The sequence below is a fragment of the Strongylocentrotus purpuratus genome, unplaced genomic scaffold (assembly GCF_000002235.5).
Source record: "Strongylocentrotus purpuratus isolate Spur 01 unplaced genomic scaffold, Spur_5.0 spur5_scaffold_3, whole genome shotgun sequence".
NCBI lineage: Eukaryota > Metazoa > Echinodermata > Echinoidea > Camarodonta > Strongylocentrotidae > Strongylocentrotus > Strongylocentrotus purpuratus.
Window position 1 is genome coordinate 10,449,399 of NW_022145609.1, and position 22,255 is coordinate 10,471,653.

At 35.2% G+C, this 22,255-nt stretch overlaps 1 protein-coding gene across 2 annotated transcripts; it reads left to right on the forward strand.

Annotated features, from left to right (window-relative positions):
- Window positions 1-47: 47 nt before the first annotated feature.
- Window positions 48-21,967, forward strand: LOC574943 (sodium-coupled neutral amino acid transporter 9). Of its 2 annotated transcripts, none has more exons than XM_030995594.1 (14): window positions 48-180; window positions 1,353-1,436; window positions 3,806-3,941; window positions 5,695-5,798; window positions 7,916-8,073; window positions 9,053-9,220; window positions 10,681-10,809; window positions 11,568-11,711; window positions 12,897-13,001; window positions 13,839-13,945; window positions 17,977-18,081; window positions 19,412-19,560; window positions 20,195-20,284; window positions 21,271-21,967. In XM_030995594.1, the coding sequence occupies exons 1-14, from the start codon at window positions 89-91 to the stop codon at window positions 21,434-21,436; spliced, it is 1,737 nt and encodes a 578-aa protein (XP_030851454.1). In that variant the 5' UTR covers window positions 48-88; the 3' UTR covers window positions 21,437-21,967. The 2 variants fall into 2 exon arrangements, with proteins under 2 accessions (XP_030851454.1, XP_030851456.1); XM_030995596.1 differs by lacking the exon at window positions 13,839-13,945 and adding an exon at window positions 16,854-16,960.
- Window positions 21,968-22,255: the final 288 nt, after the last annotated feature.

Consider the following 22,255-nt stretch of genomic DNA (forward strand, 5'->3'; position numbering starts at 1 on the left):
TTAAACCAAAGTCTAATCTGTGATCGTGACGACTTGAGCTGAGTGACAACATCATATTAATTCTAGTTGGTTTCTTTAATCAGCAAATATGTCTTTTCGATCAGGGACTCCGAGGGATTATGAAACAGGCGAGAAAACACCACTTTTAAATGATGACGAAGCAGTGCCAAGAAAAGGAAGGTAAGTTGGAATTCTCTTGATTGTAAGTATCAAAAATTGCTGAGACTGTGTTGACGGAGAAGAGTTGATCGAAGTTTGAGAATGCATGCACCCGGCACCCGCGTCTTCGGGTGCGCGAAAGTCGGAAACGAAAGAGTAGCTTGTTGTCATGTCGCGCCGTTGTGATTGTGATTGTCATAGATCTAGATCTATTTGTCAGTGATTGGTGCATGCGCATGATATAGTTTAGATGAATTTTGAATTATGCCTAGATCTAGGCCTAGATCTACATTTTCTTTAATCTTAATGAATTAGACCTAGACCTAATCTACCTAGATCTATTGCTATTTATTAAATTTAATAATTTATGCATGATTTTTTTCACGTAAAAGAATCCCCTATCCAACTCAGTGAATGGAAATACTCGCCGCTGATTGGCTGATCGCGCGACCCTCGCTTGTCTGCTAGCTGCGAGGCATGGGCGATTCGCTACACTATGCGTGGTGTATTGTACCGTGTATTGTAGCGGCCATGTTGCGGGAGCGGGGCCCTGCACTTAACTCGAACACCAAGCAAAAAATAGCGATCAAAGACACATTCAGTGTATATGGTTTCAACGATGTCGCTCTCTACATACTCATGTCGCTCACATACAATTTGCACGTAGCTTTTTTGTTTAAATAATAATAATATTTGCTTCATGATTTAAACAAGAAATGATAATAAATAGGAAGTAAAGAGTCCCAAAAATAGGATTTTGTCTTAAGTGATCGAAAACCCCCTCCTTTACTCTATAACATCATAACAATTTGGACAGATTTTCATGCCAAGTGTTCATTTAGACCAATGTACATCTTTCTGTGTACAGTGCTTGTAACTTTACCAAGACTGGGCCAAATTTCTTCATTTTGATGACTCCAGAACCTTGCAGTACACATCAATACTTACATGTATATGCTAGATTATCAACCTTTTCTGATCGATTCCATGACGTTTCTTTCATAATGCAATCGCATGACCAGAACTCAACTTTATCTTCAAGTATTCCTTTTCATTTTATGAAATTTGTACATTATTTTGTATTTTGCCTGTTTTTAACTGTAATGTGGAAGCATAAAAAATAACTGAAAAATGAAATTAATTATGTGTATTTTATATACCTACATATAGCTGTATTGTATTTTTTTCTTCAGTGTGAGCTTGCTACGAGACAGTCCTATCTCTGGAAGCAGTAATCTTAGTGGAGCTAGCCTCACTGGAACGGAGAAGAAAAGAAGGTGAGTCCTGAGGAAAGTCATTATTTGTGATGTCTTGAATGTCTTGAATAAATCAAAGTACCAACAAAAATTATTTGTATTTCTTTCTTTTCCCCCTCTTGTTAAAGGCACCATGACCCATTTGCAGGCAAAAAAAATGAAAAGTTTATATTCGACAGATCTATAGGACTTTAGAACACACTGTACATGACATATTCATAATTCCTGCAAAGTTCTTCAGAATTTTAAAGGTGGGGAAGAGCCTGTTGTGGATCATCCCTAACTAGACATTCTAATCTTTCCAACAATGCACATATTTGTTTAACATTTGTAATGTATACATTTCAGTAAAACCTACTAAAAAAAAATCATTTGTACATCCAAACTACCAGCTTGAAATTATTTCAATCATAAATAGGATTTAGGAGCAGGAAGTATTTAGATTCCCAAATAATCTTTTAATGAGGTATATTTAGATGGACTTATTAAGGAGGTTGTATAACACAAAGAGCAAATGTAAATAGCAAAAGATTAACAATAAAAACCAGTTTGACATACCTAATACGGTATATAAAGGTACCGGTACATAGTACATACCTAATGCATGTACTGTATGTGTAGGCACTTACATGTACATGGGGGAAGGTAAGAGGAGATTACTAGTAGACAATTTTGTTGAAACTGTTGTAGTTGTATTTACTGGTACATGCTTTGTATCCTGAGATATGATGGAGATACATGTACATTACGTTGAAGAATTGTGAGACAGATAGAGAGAGGAAAGAAAGGGAGAGAGAGAGAGAGAGAAAGAGAGAGAAAGAGAGAGAGAGAGAGAGAGAGAGAGAGAGAGTGAGTTAAAAGAGGATGGTCTTTCTCCTTTGTTGAGCAGTAGAAATTATAAGGTTCCTTTGTATATTTTAAATGAAATACCTTTTTAATATATTAAAAAGACAATGTATATTCTTCATACCATATGTATAGTGAACAAAGAAATGTGCATGAAACTCTATGGATTCATTCTTAAAGGGTGAGGTCTTTGATATATAGCAGAGAAATTCCAAAAGTTTAAAAACATTCAGGAATGACCCGCTAAAAGTACACGGAAGCTGTGAAGATTCAGAAAAACTCAAAAAAGGGCTCTGAAGTCCTGAGGCAAAACAAAAACAAAAACAGATCACCTGTGCACAAAGAACAAAAGGGAAACGGTACAAATCAACATCGGTATATTTAATTTCTTCTGTAGATTTGTCTTAAAAGAACTGCAGTCAACAAAAAGTATGTACCGGTAGTGTCTACACTGAGAATGACCCGCTTCCTGCAGTTGAATCTAAAATTCAGGAAATGGAAGGGCATCAAAATGACACCGAACAGGAAAGGACTTGAAAGCCTGCCTATACTGTCTCAACAAAACACACCTACCAGTATTTAAATCTTGAATTCTTTTATTGGTCAGAAAAGCACATACCGGTAATAAAAACATGTAAATGTGTATGTATGACACATAAACACTGCTTATTGTCCCCATTAGAAGTCATGCCTATTTTCCATTCTTTTGTTCTTTTACAATGTTGTATTGGTCAGAATTTTCAGAAAAAAATTATAATAGTGTCTTTCGTGTAAAGTAACGCTTGAGAATGATGCCATTCTCTTCATTGTTCATGTACTGTAATACTTGAATTGTAATTCAAGACTTTGGTTGCGAGTTGATTTTACAATACCGTACATGCATATCCATGAGTTGAGATAATTATGCACATTTATGTTAATAATCCTTGTGTTGTCCTATGAATCATATATTTTGTAGATGATGAGTGATGAGAGGATCAGTTTAAAATATTTTTGAATAGTTTTCATATTTGAGGGATAATTTTAATCATAGCCTTATAAAGGCACAAAGTAGAATTATGGTTTTTTACTATTTTCACATCACTTTCATCATACAAATGGCATGGATACAAATATCATAGTGCCAATGGTCATGACTGCATGACGGTCAGTTTAAATGTCGGACTTTCAGGACCTTCACGGTATGATGGACATGTGCGCTACATAAGAAGCCACCTGTATAATTACATGTAGTCCGATTAGATTTATGTTTTTTGTGTGTACATTTTTAGGATCATCTACCTATAAGTTTCTATAACTTTTTTGATGATCCAACCACTTCGTAATTTCCTTTAGTGTATTTTCCATTTTATTGGTTTATCTACGTTTGCAAGAAATATCTTATCGTATTCTTTGCCTTTGTATGTTTTTTATAAAAGTGGTGAATAAATTCAATTCAATTCAATTCAATTCAATTCAATTCAATTCAATAAATGTCCATGTTGTAATTTCTATGAAAAGATAGGTTATGAATGAATCAAATCTCTCTCTCTTTTCTTTTCTAGGAAACCTTTCCACCACGCGTCACGCCCCTCCATCTCAAATGGCAACATCCAGGAACCAGAAGAAGAAAGAGTGGTTGCTACATACCAGAGATATAGATACTACAGCAGGCTAGGAGCAAATAATACAGATCACTTTGTAAGTTTGGAAAGAAATTTCCTCTTAAATCTGCACAATATTTGTAGGGCATATTCAACTTGTATATTATGTAGGCCTGCAATTTTGTTAGTGTTACAGAGACAGTTTGGGTAAAAAGAAGTCATTTTATCTTGTAAATCCAGTGAGTGAAAAAAATGAGAAAAAAATTCACACAGATTCTGTGATCAATTCTTGTCTTATCATATATTTTTTTGATAATACACTGTAAGTATGATGAATTCAGATCACAAAACCACTGAACAGTTGTGTTCTTGATCTATATTACAGTAAGCGTTGTATAGAGAAGTTTGAGTTCTGGGAAGAGGTGAAAAATAATTTGTGAGTGCGTTATCATTGTATTATGCAAGTGTGGAAGAACATCAGATAAAAATGTTCCCTGAAAAAAAGGCTCTTCAAATGCCTTTAATATTCTAAATATTCTAAATATGGCATGTACATGTACATGTAACATCATGAAAATCGGGACAGATTTTCATGCCACATGTTTGTGTACTCCCATATACATCTTTCTGTGTACAGTGCTTGTAACTTTACCAAGACTGGGCCAAATTTCTTAACATTTTAATGATTCCAGAACCTTGCAGTACACACCAATACTATATGCTAGACGATCAACCTTTTCTGATCGATTCCTTAACATTTCTTTCGCAATGCAATCGCATGACCAGAACTCAACTTTATCTTTAAGCTACCAAAAAACCATTGTATTCATGGACTGTACATTGAAATCTGAATCACTTGTCCATTGTTGACTTTGAGACAAGAACAATCACCTTTTATCGGTATGTAGAAGAAAAACAAAAAGGTCTATTGTGGAAACTCAACATTGACATCCAAGACAATGGGAACTTATGACTAATATTCTTCATGTTTGTTGAATACATGTATGAGAGTGTGGTTATATTTTATCATGGTGTTAATATGCAGTGGGAAAGGCTTTTTAAACCAGTAGTTGCATGAATGCATGCAGTCCATTCAATCATTTTCGATGCAAGAAAGGTGTTAAAGGTATTACAAAGTTTTGGGAAAATTTTGAAAATTGGCTAAATGGTGATTCTTTACAATTTTGATATATTTGGATGCCCCTGTGGATGTATTATAATCACTAGAAAATTTAGCCCCTAAAACACTTTTGCTTTCGAGAGAAATTGAATATCAAATAGCACCTCCTGCCATGCGTATAGCTGCGATCATGAAAATCTCAGAATATGCAGTTGTGATATATAATTTACAAACGGGAATAGCCAATTGGTAGATTTTAGTCAAGAAACATTGTTTTATAGGTTGGTTGGTTGGTTCTTCGTTTAGATGGCGCTCTTCAATCTCAAAGATTATTTGCGCCAGTCAATTTCGTGTATAGCTTTGGCGTGGGCTTCGGAAATCAAGCCCACGAGCGACTTTCCTTGGTGAAATGAAATTAATAGTGATATAGCTAAATTAATATCTTGACCTTGAGAGGGGGCTATTGAACATAAAGAATTCATGTCCCCATACCAAAACTTTGTATTACCTTTAAGTAAATGTTTAAGATTGCACAGTGAAGTAAAGAATTTGAAATTAAAATATTTCATTTATTATTATTTTTTTGTCAACCTACAGTAAATGGAATTCTCTCTTACCACAATCGCAATCATCGATTAATATAAAACAAAATGTTCATCTATATCATGACTATGTCTTCTTGATTCTTTTATCTAATCCATTTTCTCAATTCCTCTGCTTTATCTTTCAGAAAATCCCAGACCATGTGGTTCCTTCTGATCTGTTCGTTCTCATCGTTCCATTCAACCTTGTCAAGAAGGATCCAGGTGCCAAGCAGAGTAGCATTATTACAATGTAAGTATAAACACACCCAATGCTACAATCACATGTAGAAGTCTACGGTACCTGTTTTAACGAGTAGTTTGCATACTCAGACACTCGCGTTCCTTTCAATGTTGTTTTCCTTTTAATAATTTTGTTTTGTAAAAATTTGAACATAAATTTCCAGCCCTTTGGCTGCTTGTTTAATGTTCAAGGTTTCATCAAAATAATCGGTTCAAACAAATAAACAATCAAAATGGAGCCATGCGCTATTTAAATACAGAGTAGCAAGTTGTTACAATGGTATGAAAATCCCTCATCCTACAGTATCTATAGGTTATTAGCACCCTACCTGTACCTTTTTATAGTATATTTATGAGAAAATCATGTTATTATGTTACGGACTACATATATTTTTCTTCGGAATGTATCTTCTTTTCATTTCTGCATATGATATGAATGTAATTTTCCAAAACAAAGGGCTAAAAATGTCAAATTTAGTATTTTTTAAAGTTTTGTAGATTATGGATATGTCCTGATTGGTATTTTCTTGCTCATAAACATTTATATATTAGATACATCATACAACATAATCTTTAACATTCAATCTCATTACGAAAACGCAAAACTTACATAAAGTGATGCGGTTGCATGTACAGGAAAATATACACATTACATCATCAGAGTGGAAAATTCTATTACATCACAACCCTGCATTGAACCCTCACTTATTGACACAAGATTAATAGTCGTCAAACAGTTTAGTGTCAAAAATATTACACAGAGTTTAGAAACATGTTGCAGAGACTCAAGATTGGAACCTTATCTCTATATTGTGTTTCTTATCTGTCCATATCCATAACAGCTGTGGCAAGTCTCACAGTTTCAATGTAGTCTCAAGAATTTTATCTCACAAATTAAGATAATATTTTGTCTGCATATTGTTTAACCCCTTGACATGAACAACCCAATTACTTGAAATACAATCCATCACTGAGAATGAAACTAGGTCCACTGAGTGAAATTCTATTCAGTTGTTTCCAATAATTGTTTAATTTATTGAAAATGGAACATCACCATGACACTTAAGCCTGGTATTTATTCTATTTCCAATTGAACATGATACCTAGTGAATGTTGTGTGCTGATTAGAAGCTTCTTCATCTTTCTCTAAGCTTTTTTCTTCTTCTATACTCTCTCTTTCAAACTCTTTGTGGATCCAGGGGGGGGGGAGACAGGGGGCAGGGGCCCCCACCCCTATTTCTTCTTCTGTGAAACTGTTCTACATGTGTAATATATGCTGATCAGTGAAAAGTGTTTGTTTTTTTGGTGTAAATACGGGTGTGGTATACATGTAAGTATTGGAATGAATGGGTGTATGTGGGAGCATGTTTTTTTCTTTATCATTATTGCCTGTTGATTAACTTTTATTCAAATTTCATTTATTTGTTATATTTGTACAGAGCCCCTCCTAGTAAGCTTTGGTTTCTTTAATAGGGGTCCTCCCAATGTACAGTATATCTTTTTATTGCATTCATTAATTAATTATTATGTTTTTAATGGAAAAATAAATTGATATGGATTGAAAAATTGAAAAATATGTCAATGTACTGTACATGAACATAAAATACTTGTATCCATAAAGCTGCTTGTTGTATATACATTGTATGTGGCTAATTACCTCAGTACATGATTTTTCAAGAATTAGATGAGGTGTAGTTGTACACGGAGGTAATCAAAATAAAAGATAACGGATGCTTTCGCACAAAAATGCCCTGATGAAGCTCATACTAAAAAGTTTTTTTTAAGAGGTTATGAAGGCAATGCTAATCCATGTAGGTACATGTACCGATAAGCATATCCTAAAACGGATGATATGGAACGAACTCCTTTTGAATGATGATTGATCAAGCTATTTTAATTTTGATAAACATTCAGTTACATGTATACAATTGAAATATAAAGATATTAGGCATAGTTTTGGGAAAAGACTTTTTTTATTATTTGAAGAACTATTAAATTCCTTATCAAAGTACCTTTGCTATTTACTTTCCTCAACCATGTCAACAAGTTACATAGTGCTTTATTCAAGTACAATACATTTTACATGTGCTTACTGTAAAACCGTCTTTTATCTTTATTTCATTTTAGATTCTCAATATGGAACACAATGATGGGTACCTCTCTCCTAAGCATGCCCTGGGCCTTACAACAAGCTGGCTTTGCTATGGGTCTAGGTCTAATGCTCTTCATGGCAGCTCTAGCTATGTATACATGTTACAGGGTTATCCAGTCTGTTGAAAGACAAGGTAAGGGCTGATTGCCGTTTGATCCAATGCCAATTTGTAAAGTATTTAGCTTTCCTGAGGATGCCCTGCCGTACAACAAGCTGGCTTTGCTATGGGTCTAGGTCTAATGCTCTTCATGGCAGCTCTAGCTATGTATACATGTTACAGGGTTATCCAGTCTGTTGAAAGACAAGGTAAGGACTGATTGCCATTTGATCCAATGCCAATTTGTAAAGTATTTAGCTTTCCTGAGGATGCCCTGCCGTACAACAAGCTGGCTTTGCTATGGGTCTAGGTCTAATGCTCTTCATGGCAGCTCTAGCTATGTATACATGTTACAGGGTTATCCAGTCTGTTGAAAGACAAGGTAAGGACTGATTGCCGTTTGATCCAATGCCCATTTACATAGTTTTCCTGAGGATGACATGGGCCTTACATCAAGCTGGCATTGCTATGGATCTAGGGGTTGTTTGACATCCAAGAGAGGGAGCGTTAGTTGCCCCCTCTTGGTCTCTCTTTTTATATAACCTTTCACATCTTCTCTACTTAAAGGCATCGTTTAACAATGTTAAATTTGAGATGTATGGCCCTAGGTGTTATCAGTGTCTGTGATATGGTGTAATATTGGAGCCCTAATAAAAATGCGCTTCAAAATGATAATGAAGTGCCTCAAAAAAGTAAAAATCTTTGAGTGACCGGTTTTACCATACTCATTTTCCCCAATAGACTGTAGTGTTATAAAAACTATTAGGAAAACGAAAAATGAAATTTTGATTTCCAATCATAAATATCTTGATAATCAGACAGGCGATCGGCTTGTAAAAGTCAAGGGATTCCTGACTGACCTAAAGGTTTATGATTATGATTGCAGCATGAGCTAAATTCAGGATTTTGTTTCAGAATCTGAGGCAATGTTACTGAGTCACTTTAAAGCCATTCAGTCCCTTTCACTCTGTATTATTGACCCCTCCTTTGACCTTCACCTCTCTATTCTCCTCAGAGTCATCAGGGAAGCTGATAGAGTTCTCTGACGTGTGTCGTGATTACCTTGGTCGTTGGGGCGAGTACATCAGCGTCTTCTTCTCTCTGTCTGCTCTGCTGGGGGCGATGATCGTCTACTGGGTGCTCATGTCAAACTTCTTATACAGTACTGTCACATTTATCTTTGGTAAGCATTGCAGGATAGAATAGAGTAATTTCTTGAGCCTTTCATGCAGTTTGTGATAATTTCATGAGATGTTTTTGAAACTGCCAATATTTTCTTGGCAGGGAGGGGGAAGGGGGGGGGGTCTATGATATTTACTAGGGGTCATGATCGTCTACTACAGTGTACATGTAGGTGCTCATGTCAAAGTTATATTTGGTTAGCACCGCAGGCTAGAATAGAGAATTCTGTTTAGCCTTAAATGCAGTATGTGATAATTTTGCAAACAGTTTTTTGAAACTACCAGGATTTTCTTGGAAGGGGGGGGGGGGGGGAGGAGGGCTATGATATTTACCGCTGGCCATGATCGTCTATTGGGTGCTCATGTCCAACTTTTATTTGGTTAGCACCGCAGGCTAGAACAGAGAATTCTGTTTAGTCTTACATGCACTATACGTGATAAGTTTACAAACAGTTTTCAAAACTACCAATATTTTCTTGGCAGGGAGGGGGAAGGGGGGGGGGGGTCTATGATATTTACTAGGGGTCATGATCGTCTACTACAGTGTAGGTGCTCATGTCAAAGTTTTATTTGGTTAGCACCGCAGGCTAGAATAGAGAAATCTGTATAGCCTTACATGCAGTATGTGATAATTTTACAAGCAGTTTTCGAAACTCCCAGGATTTTCTTGGGGGGGGGGGGGGGGCTATGATATTTACTTGGGGCCATGATTGTCTATTGGGTGCTCATGTCAAACTTCATATACAGTAACATTCATTGGCTAGGCACCACAGGATAAAATAAGGAAATACATTTAGCCTTTGATATGATATGTGAGAATTTCATGAGTTGTTCTAAAGATTGCTAATATGTTTGCACAGAATTAAAATATTTATCTACTCAGGGGAGATAATACATTGTACATCTTGTTTCGTTTCAATCAGCAACATTGATGATATTCTGTTTTTGTTTTGTTTATGCTTTTATTCTTCCTCAATATAGTCTTTGATCTTTTAGTTGTATTGATAAATATTGCAATTTTAATTATTTTTTCCTGTTCGTTAAAGTTCTCAAACAATGATTTCACTTACAAGTTTTCTATGGGAGACATTCAGTCTAGAAAAATCACTCCTATAAAGTCTTAGATAAAAAGTCACTAAAGTGGCGTTGTGGCGTGCGCCTGTAATCCAGCTAACAATGGAAGTGACAAACTGATTGAGCCGAGGACGCAGGTTCGAAACTGAGTCACGTCTTTCAGATGGTGACGTTACAGGTCGGTCCCCAGATGTAAATAATCATATCTGATTGATACACGTCTGTAAACACCCTATCACACACACACTTAAAAGCCATAGACTAACTCATTACAAGAAGTATTATTTATTCAGTTAATTGATTATCTCAATCGCAGCCTTCATTCCAGGTAATTTTACAGATTTATCAATTTGTTTTTCTTTTCTTTTCTTTTATGTTTTGTTTCCAGATGAGGTTAAAAATGTTGTACCTGAAGTGAATGGTACTGGAGGTTGTCCAGGTCATAGTTCAGTGCTCTGTCCCGGTCATCATGTCAATGGAACAGGGTACCTCGTACTTGGAGAAGTGACAGATAAAAGTAAGCTAGTTTCGAAGTACTGAAGACCAGGGGCGTGTTTCACAAAGACTAAGATCAACTTTAAGTTGGACTTAACTATGGCAGGCCATTCATGCCTCTGTTTGCTCTCACCATTGGTCTCTCAATTATGATCTTTAGATAATATTTTTTTCCTTCAATAATAAACTCAAAAAAGGTACATTCTGTAGGTTTGTGACCATGTTTGTAAGTCCCTTGAGATACCAATACCAGTAAATGGTGAGAGCAAACAGTGGCATGAACAGCCTGCCATAGTTAAGTCCAAATTATAGTTGATCTTAGTCTTTGTGAAACACTCCCCTGACATACTTGTATGCTCCAGTAACGGTTGCTCTGGCCTTTTTTATTCAAAGATGTAGGATGAGGGTTTAGGTTAAGGTAAAACATACATTAAAGATAATTTTACTTCATATTTCATTATCAGTATTATATACATTCAGTATGTAATTTCTATGAATAAAGACCCTCTGTCATTTTATAATAAAGTTTTATGTTTTTCTGTGTTTGGGAGAGAGAATAAAGAAAGGGAAATATAGCAGAAAAGGAGGAGGTTATGAAAGATAATGTTACTGTGTAACATAGAATGGAGCAAAACAAAAGGGAAAAAAGGGGTAAATGTTACATTAAAGATAATTTTACTTTATATTTCATTATCAGTATCATATGCATTCAGTATTTAATTTTTATGAATAAAGACCCTCTGTCGTTTTACAATAAAGTTTTATGTTTTTATTTTTTAGTGTCCAACTCAACCCCAGCTGAAGTGGTGTTGTTCCACCTGATCTGGACGGAAACGGGGACCGTGCCTCTCTTCCTCTGTATCCTTATCCTACCTCTTATTCATATCAAGTCACCAACATTCTTCACTAAATTCAATTCACTTGGTAAGTTAATTCATCTTTTTTTTTTTTAGATTTTTGACATTCTGCTAACTTTTACCATTTTATCACATCTTTTCTTTCCTTAATTATTTATTTTCTTCATTTTTGTCTCGCCTGCGTAGCAAAAAGCTAGACATAGGCGCCGCCTTTCCGGTGACGGCGGCGGCGTCAACATCAAAAATTTAACCTAATTTTTGATATAATTTTGAAAGTATAAGTTCTTAGTCAATGTAACTTGGACTATAGGGTTATCAAGTATCCCCAATCATGTGAGTAGAATTTCAGGTCACTAAGTTAAGGTCCAAGGTCATTTAAGGTCAACAAACTGAGACTCTTTTGTGGCATCAACATCAAGATTTTGAATTTTTAGCATATTTTCAAAACTGTTTGTTCAAATTCCATGAAACTTGTACCCAGGTTTATCAAGTATCACAAATCATATGACACAAATTCTAGGTCACAAGGTCAAAGGTCATTTTGGGTCAGTAGACTTGAATTATGTTTTCACAACTTAATATGAGAATTAATAAATAATTTTTTTTTTAATTAATTTGTTCATATTTCATTCAAGTTATCGATCCTGGTACAATTAATAATAAATATTCTTCTGATGATTCTTGTTCAATATTCACTTCAAAATGCTGATTATATTCAGAGGATTTCATTTTCTTGGTCTGCTAATGGGCTACCCTGCCTATAAATAATGTTCCAACCTCAATTTTTCATCATATCGAATTGAGTAATGCAGGCGAGACTGCCGAGAGCGTTTCCCTTGTTTAATTTTTTCCTGTTTATAGTTAGGATGTTTTTTATGCATGTTTTCTTCTTCTGGTAATTTTCCTTCTTTTCGAGTCCCTCATTTCATTTTAATATTCCCCTTTTCCCTCTATTTGCTTTATTTTCTTCTATTACATGTACAAATGTATTTCAATTATATCATTTTTTTCCCCCCTTGTCTTTGAATAATCTTTTTTATCAATCTTTCACAGTAACTTCTTCAAGGTTTATTCATACTTTAAAGTAGAATTACACCCTGAAAATAAGTTGATTATATAAAATTAAAAAAAGAACGAAGATATGAAAAGTTTGAGCCAAATTGGGTTAAAAATAAATGTACTAATGCAAAGGAAGGTTTTGTAGGACATCGTTTAATTTGTTCTTTGTCCTTTTTCTTCTCTTCTCCGACAGGAACACTGTCTGTGGCTTTTCTGTTAGTCTACATCTGCGTCACCGCAAGCCGTTGGGGAATCAATATAGATTTTGACCATCCAAGTAGCGACAATTATGTAGAATGTAAGTTTTTTATGTGAGCGAATTGTTAAACGTATACATGCACATGTAGTTATTCATTTTCTTTCTATTAATCTTTTAATCACAGTTATTACATATCATTTTAATGAAATTATCATTATACTTTATATGTTCACTGATATTGCTTTCATTATTTTGCATTTTACCATTTTTGTTTGGGAATAAAGAAGTCGTAGGAAGTGATGAAGCAAAACTTACTTACATGTGTATATCACATTTTTGATAAAAAATCCAGAACTAAGAGTATATATCTGAGTGTGTGCACTTTGCCATCTTACAAATGCTGACAACTTCTCTCATATTATCACTGCTTTTAGAAAGGCTGTAGAGAAATTTCATTTTAAAATTTTGTTCCAAGTCCATGCTTTATAGTTAACATCTTTTACAAGGCACAGAGGTGAAGGGGAGAGAGAGAGAGAGAGAGGGAGGGAGAGAGAGAGAGAGAGAGAGAGAGAGAGAGAGGAGAGGAGAGGAGAGGAGAGGAGAGGAGAGGAGAGGAGAGGAGAGGAGAGGAGAGGAGAGGAGAGAGAGAGAGAATGGCTTTATGATATGTATACATGTACTTTAACTAGCAGTTGAATTCTAAAGGCTTGTACATTTACTATGTAATTTCATTTTATGTTTATCTAATTTGGCAGATTATTTTCCACCAAATTTCAGCTCACTGATCGATGCAAAATATACCCATCATTATTCTCACTTATTTAACATAAATGTTGAAATATAGTTTTCGTTTTCTTTCTGCATTTAATGCTTTCAGCTTTATATTTATTTATTCACCAGTATGATTATATGCAATGCATCTTCTGTTTCCTGCAGTATTTCATTGGAGTTTCCCTTCAATGTCCGGTATGCTGGCGCTGGGGTATTTCATTCACAACGCGGTATCATCCATCATGCGCAATCAGGCTCATCCCGAGAATAATGTAAGGGTCGAGTCACGGTGCAGACATAGTACTACAAAGGTCTATAGATCTTGGTCCATATTCAATTCAATACTTCAGTACAAAATTTAAGCTTTTTACTTTAATAGTATTTGGCTTAGATAAAATACTTAGCCAATTTTGGTATTCAATTAAAACTTTTGGCTAAGCATTTTACCCTAAACTTAAGACAGCTCCCTACCAGACTTAAGCCAATTATTTGGAGGCCTTGATTGGCAGGCCTATGGTTTTCTCACGTAGTATTATAACCTAAGCACAATTATTGAGACGCGTTAATTGCGCATTACTTTTAATTGACCATGTGATGCCACAATGCTTATCAATAAGTATTTTACTTAGATTATTTTTCAGGTGAGTACAAGTCTAAAATGTGATTTGAATACAAGAAATAACCTCTTAGCTTAGCCATTTACTTAGTAAATTTTTTACTTATTCTAAGTATTGAATTGAATACCAGCCAAGGGGAGTGTTTCACAAAGACTAAGGTCGACTTAAGTTCAATTCATTGCAATGAGAAAAGTCTTTTAATTCATAAAGCATCAAGCAATACTGAGTAGAAATTTCATCACTTACCGGTATTATGAAAAATAATTGCATATTACACAGTATTTTGCCTGATTTTTCATAGCTTTGTGGAAATTCCACAATATCGCAATGTTTTTATCAAACTGGGGAACCCCAGAAAATAATGGAATATTCACAAGATTGCACAAGTATCTGTCCGATGTACTTTAATACCATCATTTAGCACATAAAACTACCTGGGTTTTTTTCTCCTCGAAAACTACACATTGAGTAGTTGTATGTGCATGTAGATTCATGTCCGTCAGTCAAGAGTATTTAAATGGATGGAAATGGATTTGGGTGGATTTTTAGTGGGCTTGGAATTTTCTCAGGAAAAAGACACATTGTCAGCTGCGGAACATTCAGGTTGCATTACTGTGTCATTCCATTTTCTGTCTCTTTTCATGTCACTATTTCGTTTCATTTCTATCTATCTTTCTCTGCCTGCGCTATCAATTCTTATGCATTATTTGTTTCGCTCATGTTTCCTCGATGTCTAGCAGAAATAGTCAAAAGTGGTATTGTATTTGAAAGGATTTCATGTACTCATAGCAACCCAGAAGCTATCGCTCCTGTAATTGGTTGCTTTCCTTGCCTCTATGCATGGTCACTTATTTGCTGCACATGCAATTTTGCACAAAGCAGTTGGCACCAATTGACAGAAGGATTGCTTTGTGCAACACAATGGCTTTTAATACAAAATTACCCATGTCCAGTGTGTGTGCCTTATAAATTTACACTATTATTATTATTAGCTTCATGGCAACCCTTTCAACTCCGTTGTATATGTATATACATTAATCTTCCACTGGAAACAATTAAATAATCTTCAAGTATCTGTTATATCCATCCCACGATAAAGACAATGTGGCGCAGGAAGATTATTTGTGTGGTATATAAAACGCTAAATACAGTCAAACCTGCTTTAGTGACCACCTGTCTACAAAGACCACATTTTTTGTTTCCCTTGAAAATGGTTTCTCATCAAAACAAGTACTTTAGGCACCTGTCTACAAAGACCACCTACCTATAAAGACCACTTTTCTTGTCTCCCTTGGGTGGTCTTTGTCGACAGGTTTCACTGTAGCAGCATTTTCCTCATCCATTATGCTACACTCTTCACACATCCTCATTCCTTAGATACTTTTGTAACGCTACACGAAATAGAATTTATCCATATAAGGGGCAACTACATTGTTTTAATGCTAGCTTTCATGTTAGTATACATATAAGGTACCAGTACATGCTTTTTCCATAACCTCCAACTATAGTTATCTCATGCTTAGTATTTAGCTGGTTAAATGCATCATCAGGCAATAGTTAAATTTAGGCTGCAAAGCAATGATTTTTTGTTCTAATTTTGCTATTGGTCATTGGCATCACATCAGCTTGACTCTATGCATTATATATGATTTATAGAATAATGAGATGCTGCATTATTTGTGACCATTGACATGTGTGTACAGCTGTTTAATACACCAAAATATATCAACTTAACTTTTTTTAATTGCACTTTTCATCTGCCACTATTCATTGAATATCCTCTTTATTTAAATCCAATGCAATTTTATGTTATTGCAATGTTCAAGTTTCTGCTTCATCGACCCACATGTATATTCCAAAATAATTTATATTTGACATCATTGATTTACATATTTTGAATATTTTCAAAATGGTTCGCGGATTGAAACATTCATGTGTTCATGAAAGAAATTGGAAAAATTACTGTGTTGGTTATGTGTGCATGAATGAAATTGATGTACCGGTACTGAAAAACAATGCAGATTGGCCGCCTTATGTAGATTTAGAGTGGGACTTCCATATTATAGCCAAGAATAAATAATTAAATAAATAAATTAATAAATAAATAAATAAATGAATACATTTTTAAAAAATGAATAAAATAATAATAATAATAAAAAAAAAAATTCTTTAAATTATTAAAAAAAATGTGTACTACTGAGGCACATATTTCTCCAGGTGTTTGGGCCACTTTAACAGTACCATATCACTTTAAAAAAAAAGATACCGTTCATGATCCTACCCCAATGCATTGGACGCTTTTTCATTGCCCCCCCCCCCCCCCCCACTTTCTACCACATCATAAAAACCCATGAAAACATAGAGAAATCGTAATTGAAGAATGAGCTACAGAAGAAATTGAAAGGAAATGTATTGCATGAGAGTAGTCCTTGCCGTTTGCTTCTCTTGTGGCTAACCTATTGTTCGTTCTCACTCCCTTGCTTTCTATCTGTCTGTTATTCATCTGCATGTGTTCTTCCCTTCCTATTCCTTCCTTCACTTGTCCTCCCTCTGGAATACGCAGTGTTCAGCCTGAACTTTCCTGCTCTGAGCGGGATATTAGCGCTCGGATATTTCATTCACAATTGTGTCTCTTCAATTTTACGGAATCAGAGTCATCCCGAGAACAACGTAAGTGGGGGCCTTCTTTTTAATTCTCTGACCTGACTGGAAGATAGATTTATAGATTGGATACATATATTTAAAAAAAGAAATTTCTGGAACTTCGGTCTTGATGTCTTATTGTCAGGGGAAAAAATATTTAAAATATTTCGGGGGCTACTTTTCAAGCTTGCTTGAATGAAAATAACTTTTTTAAATTTGTTTTGCATTGAACTCTATGCAAATTTTTAGGGGCTCTTTTGGTCATTTCGGGGGGCGAATTTGCCCAGAGCCCCTGTGTATTTTTTCCCTGTAATTTTCTATGGCTAGGGGTCCTCCCTGAGACCTCTTCTTCAACAGCGGAAGACAGTTTGCACGGGATTGTAAATGATAAATTGAGTGGGACCAGTGTGCCGTAAGTTTCCTTAAAAGTGGTCAAACCAATGCAGTGTTGGGAACACTGAAGAATCCCTACATGAGACTTTTTTAAATCGTTAACAAAAAATGTGGATGTATATGTAAAGTCCTTCTATATAAATGAATATTCGTTCAAAGTGAACCCTTAGACCTCGACACGTTTTTTTTTTTGGGGGGGGGGGGGGGGGTCTGCATATACTGCCCTAGGTTACATTTCCCTCACACGTTTTCATTACTGTCCCAAATTTCTGTAATTGTTTCCACTAATAAACTTCACAAGTCTTTCTGGATTTCTTGTCGGGGAAGGATTTTCGTCATTGATAGATATTAGTTATCACCTCAGTGCAGCAAATTTTCTTCTTCCCCTACTAAGTGTGGGAGGGATTTTATAAAAATGACAGTCATCTATTATTGTGAATGAATTTGCCTAATTTTTTTTTACAGGGAATGACAGAGACAAAAAAGAGATGTATTATACTTCTTCAAGTTTCATTGTATGACATTTAAGAAGCCTGCCAGAAAAAACAAAGATGAGACCATTTAGGATGGTACTATCACTTGAGTCCCTGATTTGTACATAAATAATAAGAACAAGTTGTAATTTACTTTCATGTTTTGGTTTATCGCAGGGTCGTGACTTGACAATCGCTTATTGTCTAGTGGCAGGAACGTACACCTTTGTGGCTGTGTTATTCTACATATCATTTCCTTGTCCAAAGTCCTGCATTTCAGATGTAAGTTATACTTTATGTCACTTCAACAAAAAAACTATGGTAATAATAGCTTTGTTATTTTATACAAAAAACTGAAGTCTTTCAGTAAACATTATATACATTTTGTATCTATTCGCTCTGTGAGGAAAGATGATGCCTGTTTAACAAGTACTAGTTTTGTTTTTGTATGTGAGAACAATTCAAGTTCTATCAAATGTAATGTACATGTAATGTTTGAAGAATATTCAACATAATAAATGTTCTCTAACTGATTTAGTTAGTAATTTTTAGGATGCATCGTCATCTGAGCTACTTTTGCTGTTCTCTTTGCCATTTCAATTTCAATTTAAACCCTTCTTACTTGATTTTGTTTGTATTCATTGTATTAAACTTTTGAAGAACTTACACGTACAACTATGGGATGTTTATGCCTTCATGGCAAAGCTAGCTTTTCCTGCTATTTTATTTAGTGATCTTCCACCCTCTGCCCTTTCATATCCTAATCCAGCCGTTCCATTTACAATGTATTACTCTATTCTCTTCATTGTGCCTAAGCCTAATTTCATGAAGAACCAGGGAATGTATTTGCCTTCATGGCAAGACTGTTCTGGCTGTTCCATCTACTGGCCCTATTCCCTCTGCCAATTCATATCTTACACTCATTCATTAGTACTACTGTACACCAGGGAGATGTATTTGCCTTCGCGACTAGGCTGTTCCATTTACTTTCCCCCCTCCCTCTGATCACTCATGCCTACCGTAATCAACGTTGTATTTACCACACTTCTTTGCTGCCGAAAAATTCAAAGTCGGGGGTGCGTCTTATACACAGTACAAAAAAAAGTTTCTATTTATACCCCTCCACCTGGCGCTATGCCTAGCAATGTCTCCCAGCTCAGTAATCAGTGTATTGACTCACCACTCGGAAACTAGAACAACACTCAAATTTGTCTGTCATCTTGGCTTGAAAGTAATCTTTCTGATAGATCTCAATATGTAGTTTATAATAATAATTCCTCCAATTGTGGTGTACCACAAGGTTGTATCCTAGGTCCTCTACTGTTTTTTAATTTACATTAATGATCTTACACATTCAACTGCACCTCGCAGTTAAATGAAAGGCCTTCCTACGTGGGTTTTTTAACACGGACCTGGCTTGCTGCCGACAGAGTCTGCAAAAAAAAAACCCTTAGTTACGGTAACTCGAACACTGTACTACTATGTTCCTTACTTCCTTTCATGTTACAGAATTTTTTGAAGAACTTTACACAGGTCAATGTATCTGCCTTCATGGCTAAGCTGTTCCATCTATTAATTCTATTCCATCTGTTCATTTAACTCCATTCCATAGAATTTCTTGAAGAACTTTCATCAAGGGGATGTGTTGGCCTTTACAGCAAGGCTGTTCCTGCTCTTCCAGATGGTAACCCTCTTCCCTCTGCTGGTCTATATCACCAGGGTCCAGCTCATGGATCAGCTGTTTGGTAATGCGTATCCCAGGTCAGTATCAAACCTAGACTACATATTTAGTACCAAACCTAGACTACATATTTAATACCAAACCTAGACTACATATCTTATACCAAACCTAGACTACATATTTAATACCAAAGCTAGACTACATATTTAATACCAAACCTAGACTAGCTATTTAGCACCAAACATAGTGTAGATATTTAGAATAAGCTGCTACACAGATCCTAGTCCTTAAAATACAAGTCCACTCCAAAAATAACTTACTTTCAAAAGAAGCAGATAAATGAGATAAAGCAATCAAAAAAAGTTTGAGCAAAATCGAATACCTAATAAGAAAGTTATGATTTTTTGAAAATGTATGTAAAACAATGGAACATACTTTTTCAAAAAAATCATAACTTTCTTATTAGTTATCTGATTTTGCTCAAACTTTTTTTGATTGGTTTGTCCGATTTTTCTGCTTCTATTGAAAGTAAGTTTTTTGGGGAGTGGACTTGTCCTTTAATACTTAATGGTTGATACTGCTGTTTAAACCGTTTTGAATAGAGTTCTGTTTTGTGCATACAATTACAAGCATTGGTAAAGTGTAGATAAATGATCTTGAAACTGCAGTATACTTGACTCTTTTATTCTTTTTCTTCTCCTGTATTCTCTTCAGCTGGAAACACATGGTAGTGTACAACCTCATCTTGGTGTGTATCTGTTGTCTCTTTGCAATCTACATACCTCACATTGGAAATATTATCAGGTAAGAAAAGAGCTAAAGATTAATTTGGATTGTTACATCAAAAATTGTATACCGTAATTAACGGTGTATAAACCGCCCTCATGTATTCACCGCACCCCTCTTTTTTTGACTCTGTCGGTAGCAAGCCAGGTCTGTGTTAAAAAACCCACACGGGAAGGCCTTTCATTTAACTGCGAGGTCCAGCTGAATGTGTAAGATCACTAACATAAATTAAAAAACAGTAGAGGACCTAGGATAGAACCTTGTGGTACGCCGTGTAATAGAAGAAAAATTGGAGCAATTATTATTATAAACTACATATTGAGATCTATCAGAAAGATTACTTTCAAACCAAGATGACAGACAAATTTGAGTGTTGTTCTAGTGTCCGAGTGCGGTTAATACAACGTTAATTACGGTACACATGATGCTGTAAACTGCCCCCCCCCCCAAAAAAAAAAGAAAGAATATCTAATATGTAAATAAAGGTCAGATAGAGATGGCACCAATGCCCCCTAAGCATGCCCATTTTTTTGTCTGTTGTAAGATGGAACAATGAGAAGCATACTATACATATTGTCATTTTATTTGCTGTGAACACATACCACACAAAAATGATACCAAACGATTCGGGATATAACACTCTTTCAAAACATGTATGATAACCTTTCGTTTATAGCTGACTTTTAGAATAAATGACAATTTTCTAAGTGTAAACTTTTTTTGGATTTCCTTTATCTTTTGAATTAGTATGAGACATGTCTTGTCTTTTATGTAAGCATTTCTTTACTGTCTTATAATACCTGTATTGGATAAAAGAATACAGTCTTAAAACAACTTGAAATTCATAAAGTTTACTTAGTTCATACTTCTCTGCTGACTTTGGCTAGCAAGAAAATATTGAATTACATCTAAATATGAGGACCAGAGGAGAACTAATTGCATGTTTCTCACTCATTTTACTCCCCCCTCCCTCCCCCTCCTCCCTCCACCATCCTCCCACCCAGGTACTCGGGAGCATTCTGTGGTATGGCCTACGTCTTCACTCTACCGGTGGTCATCTATCTTCTTTATACCAAGAGACAGGGTAAACTACGCTGGTATCACATAGCATTCCATTCTCTCTTCATCGTGGTAGGAGTCACCAACTTCATCTCTCAATTTCTTGTCTAAGATGGAAATAGAAAATGAAAAAAATGCACATTTTATCAACGGTCCAAAGAGAACTCTGTCTTCCAATGTCAATCTTGTAGCCATTATAAGTTCTTGGTCTATGATACGTGTGTTGTATTTGTAAGAAATTTGATTCTTGACAACATTTGTATTATTGAACTGAAGTCACTCTTTTTTTTCTCCTGATATGTTCAAATTGTATGTGCTATTTCAAATTACACTATTGCTCATAAAGTTGGAATACACTTTTTATGAAATGATTGTGACAATATATAGAGTATAAAGAGTCATAGAGGTTGATCTATAAGGTTCTTGGAAGATATAAGCGTATCTATCAAGAATAAACGATATTGTCGCTTCATGAAAAGAGGTAAGAAAGATTTATTCCAACTTTATGGGCCTCGGTGGATATATAACCTGTTCAGTACATACAGTTATATCTTAAATGTTTCAAAATACATTTAAATACATGGTGTCACCACAAACTGTGCTCAAATCTATCCTCTGCATAGTAGCCTTCAAAGATTACAGTAAAAAAAAATACTATTATTACTCAATCAGGGTTACTGCATGTAACTGCTCAAATCAACCCTACATCTACCTAATACTTGACCATATCTAGTTTTGTAAAGAAAAAACTGCTCTACAAATTAGTGCTGTAGTCAAACGTTTAACCGTCCGGTATCCGACCGCCAATGGCGGATTCCGTTTTCAATTGGACGGTTTAATTTTCCCGTTTTTTTTTTTTTTCTTTTTTCTTTTATAATTTTTTTTTTTTTTTTATAAATATTTTTTTAATTTTTTTTTATTTTTTTTATT